We start from the raw sequence: 4,084 nt of genomic DNA, 5'->3' as shown, positions 1-4,084 counted from the left end.
TAAAAAAAAAAAAAAAAAAAAGGAAAAAAACAGTTGTTTTCTGTACAGTCACAAGATCTGAAGTAGAAGTAAGAAACCTAATAGATATATTCACAGCAAATTATTCTCAAGTTCATGATTTTGTATTGTATGTTCATGTAATGCATAAAGCTATAAACAGTAATCGGGGAATTACATCTTTTTTTATATTTAAACGTTAAAACATATTAGACAAGTTTATAAAAATTCCGTGTAATTCATGTATCGATTAATCGATATTATCATAATCTTTAAACTCATCATGTATTTACTAAGATCTGTGCGATAAATTTGAGTAGTTGGTTTTAGATATTTCAATTGTTAAACATATCCCAAAAACGTAATGAATTTAGACAGTGCTAAACTATTCCAATAGCAACAAGAATTTGATAAAAATTAGAAGTATTCTCGGTTTGCACATTTTTAATAATTTTCAATAATTGATATGTAAAAGGAAATTGGGTAAAGTATTTTATTAGTAAAGCATATTATTAATAAAATTGTGTTTAATTTTTAAATTTAAAGATTAAGCATGCTAATACTTTATGCAGATATTATATTATTTGAAAGGTAAAAGAATACAAAACATACTATAGATACTCTCACTAATAATCATGTATTTTAGAAATTTTTGTGGTTTGAAATACTTGCATTCTGGTATCAAGTAATAAATCAATATATTTTGAGTAGTACGTAGATTGTATTTACGTTTGAATAAGTATGCTATTTTAAATAAAACTATATCAATATCTACTAAATATATTTTTAATAATTCTAGTGCAAGAATATTAGTCTTTTTGAAAAGAATACCTTTTTCAGAATTGAACATTTTTGGTAGTAATACGATGTGACATAAATTGTGTTTCTTCATTTGTTTTGCAAGGTACTATAATATATATAAACAAGTACATTTAAGAGCAATTATTTATGACATTAACAGTGACCTTTATTTAATAATCTACTTATTACTTTTTATTCTGTTTAAATATATTAAAATTTTTATATTTTTCGTAATATATTTTATATTATGACATTGATAGCATTTAATATGTATTATCAAGTAATACTGTAATTAACATGATTGTTAAGTATATAATAAGATATTAAGATTTTCAATGGGATTGACTGAATGAACATTTGTCATAAAAATCAGCTACTTGGATTTAACCATCTAGCCTCTTTTGCATTTGCTAATGTTTTATATTAAAAAAATTGAAAATATATCACCTAAATATCTCATTCATGCAAAATATATTATCAAGTACTTATGTATATAAAAGATCGAATCTATGGCATTATTTTGCAAATGATTTTTTTGTTACAGGGTTAAAAAAATAATTGATACAACTAACAAAACTGATGTTTTGTGAAAATGTTTATTATCTCCGAATAATTGTATAAAGATTTTTGCAATGTCATTAGAAACTACCAAGTATAATATTCACTGCTGTTTAAAAATATTATTGTATGTTTAATGAGCATTGTTATCTTAACTGCTTTCAATAAGTTTTAAGCATCCATTATAATGATCTTTGATTGACAAGGGAATTTATTAATATATTTTCTACCTAGAATAAATTATAAATAAATACATTTAGATTGCTTCTACCTAAATTCAATAGAATTTTGAGATTCTTGTTTGGTATAAATATCTAAAACTTAAATTTTGAGTATTACATGAAATTAGTTTGATAAAATATCTAGATTAATATTAAATAAAAATTTGTTCGCTAATTCAACTAGTCCATTGAGCTGCAGTTGTTACAAAATATGAATATAGTAGGAAACTTGTATCATTATCATTCGCTCATGTTACATATTTGTTGGAGTTATATAAAAAGTAGGATGATTCTTAACTGAGAGACATTGATATGAAAATTGTGCAGTCTGCAAGGTCAGAACTTAATTTACATCCTGTACTTATTGTAAGATGCCTTTCAAATCACACAATTTCACTTTCTGTGCCAATATAAAAGCATTATCTAAGCTTCCAAAAATTGTTTTTAAAAGTATTTTGGTAGAACATAAGTACGCTGGAAGGTCTCACATCAAACATACCCTGTATAAATTAATTTCTAAGGGTATATTAGGAGGTCACTGTTAAAATCGTTGCAACCAAACCAAGTGTAGCACCTGTCATTATAAGACTTCTCCAGATTGCTCCACTTATTTCTTCTGCCACTGGGTACTCTATACATAGTTGCTCCTAAGGAAATATAATACATACATGTCAATGTAAGAAGTGAATTATTCGTTTTTGCGCCCTAAACACAAAATTTCTATGTATTCATATTTTAGAAATTTGAAAACATAACACTTACCCATCCTCCATATCCTTTGATGAAATGTGCAACTTTTTCACCAATAAATCTGGAGACATATAATGGTAATTTTTGTTTTAAGGCGTGCATTCGTCTATCTCGGGCCCAAAGAGCGAGTCTACCCATGAATGCATATAGACAAACGATTCTTGCCCATGTAATTCCACCATGTAAAAACAGCTCATCCGCGACTCCCATGAATGCTTCGTATGCCGTATCCGGTACAACATTCAAACGATTTACCATACTCGCGAAGAGAATACTGTGTTTGTTCAGCATCTGATACACATTGTGCCTCATGCTACGGGAAACTGGGTCTCGAGATATAAGATAAATATCTTCCTTTAGTAGATACCGTATCACATCATTAGCCAAACATTCTGCTGTAAACTCTATGGAATTTTCGCAAAGACTGTACCGCGAAGACGAAACCAATTGCGGGAAAAGATGTTGCAGTCGAATCTGAAAGAGATGACGATTCCTTGTTAATATCAACACATAGATATAAAAACCTTTTGAAGCAAAATACATATATGAGAAAGCAAGATAGTAATTGAACGATTAACGGTGCTTCGTTCTCATTACTCGAAACATCGAATCCTTTAATGTTTTTATATGTCAGAAATATCGTTGTCGAACTGAATTATCGGATCATTGGATTAACATTTAAAAGATGTGTAATAAAACATCGGGAAAGGAGAAAGTTTAATTTTGAAATCCAACTTTCGTATTGATTTCCTCACTGAAACGCGGCAAGAGCTTTCAAGTGAGTAAGAAGAAGAAACGAAACACGCGCAAAGGAAAGAAAGTATAGAAAAGTCTGTAGATTGAATAAAGATGAATATAAAGCCCATTGACAACTAAGTTAAATTGAAAAGAACATGACGCCGGTATTTACATATGTGTTGTTACCTGACAAACTTCGATGAAAGACATAGCGGTATTGGCAGTACCGATAGCATATCGGCACAAAGCGCCGTTATCGCCGGCAATCACGGTTCCAACGCCTCCGCTGCTGTTACAGTCGTCGGCAATCAGAGTTTCACCGCTTCCGTAGGCGCAGTCGTCGTCGTTACAGACTTGCTTGCTCGGCGAATTCTTGTTACCGGGGGGATCGCATTCCAGGATGCCGCCCACTCTGGAATGCGGTTCCCCCCGCACTGACGCACCCTGCCCCTCTCCATCCGTACTAAGGATCTCATTGTTCGGTGGTGCACCGTCGTCGCCGGCCATCCTCGTGTACGACCGCCCGCACTGATCTCTTTGAGACACCGGTCCGAACACCGCGACTCTCACCAGACCAGATAGTCGTACACTACACGATCCTTGCAAATCGAACCGTTCTTTTTTTTAAAACATCGCAGCTTGTCTTCGAGAGCCTGGTGAACTGCTGATCACACGTTCGAAGCGCCGGGTTAACGAGCGCTGCCCACGAAAAACTTCGACTCGCTTGCCAGACGACGTAACGCTCTCTACTTTCCCGCGGCCATTTCCGAAGCCGAACCTTTAACCGCACCCCACTTCTCTGTCTGCTGCATCCCCACTCTGTCTTTGACGTTTCCCACCGCTTCACTACTATTCCATTCCCTTCCATCTGTACATTACACTCTACGCACTGACACAAGTATCTCCGACAGAGCACACAGCGGTACCGGCTTCTATGGATCATTCACGTTTTCTCCCCACCATTGGCCACTGGTGTATTCCAGCACGCGGTCCACACCATTATACGCTGTCCTACACGA

General features: G+C 33.8%; 1 protein-coding gene across 1 annotated transcript; it reads right to left on the bottom strand.

Annotated features, from left to right (window-relative positions):
- Window positions 1–1,751: 1,751 nt before the first annotated feature.
- LOC108554699 (uncharacterized) lies at window positions 1,752–3,815 on the bottom strand. Its single transcript, XM_017910050.1, has 3 exons — window positions 3,252–3,815; window positions 2,340–2,801; window positions 1,752–2,224 (listed from the first exon to the last, which is right to left on the bottom strand). Exons 1-3 carry the CDS (start codon window positions 3,570–3,572, stop codon window positions 2,105–2,107), a joined length of 903 nt encoding a protein of 300 aa, XP_017765539.1. The 5' UTR covers window positions 3,573–3,815; the 3' UTR covers window positions 1,752–2,104.
- Window positions 3,816–4,084: the final 269 nt, after the last annotated feature.

The sequence above is a fragment of the Eufriesea mexicana genome, unplaced genomic scaffold (genome assembly GCF_001483705.2).
Source record: "Eufriesea mexicana isolate 0111107269 unplaced genomic scaffold, ASM148370v2 scaffold65900, whole genome shotgun sequence".
Taxonomy (NCBI): domain Eukaryota; kingdom Metazoa; phylum Arthropoda; class Insecta; order Hymenoptera; family Apidae; genus Eufriesea; species Eufriesea mexicana.
The sequence above is the reverse complement of the archived record's forward strand: the minus strand, read 5'-3'. Positions and strand labels throughout refer to the sequence as shown.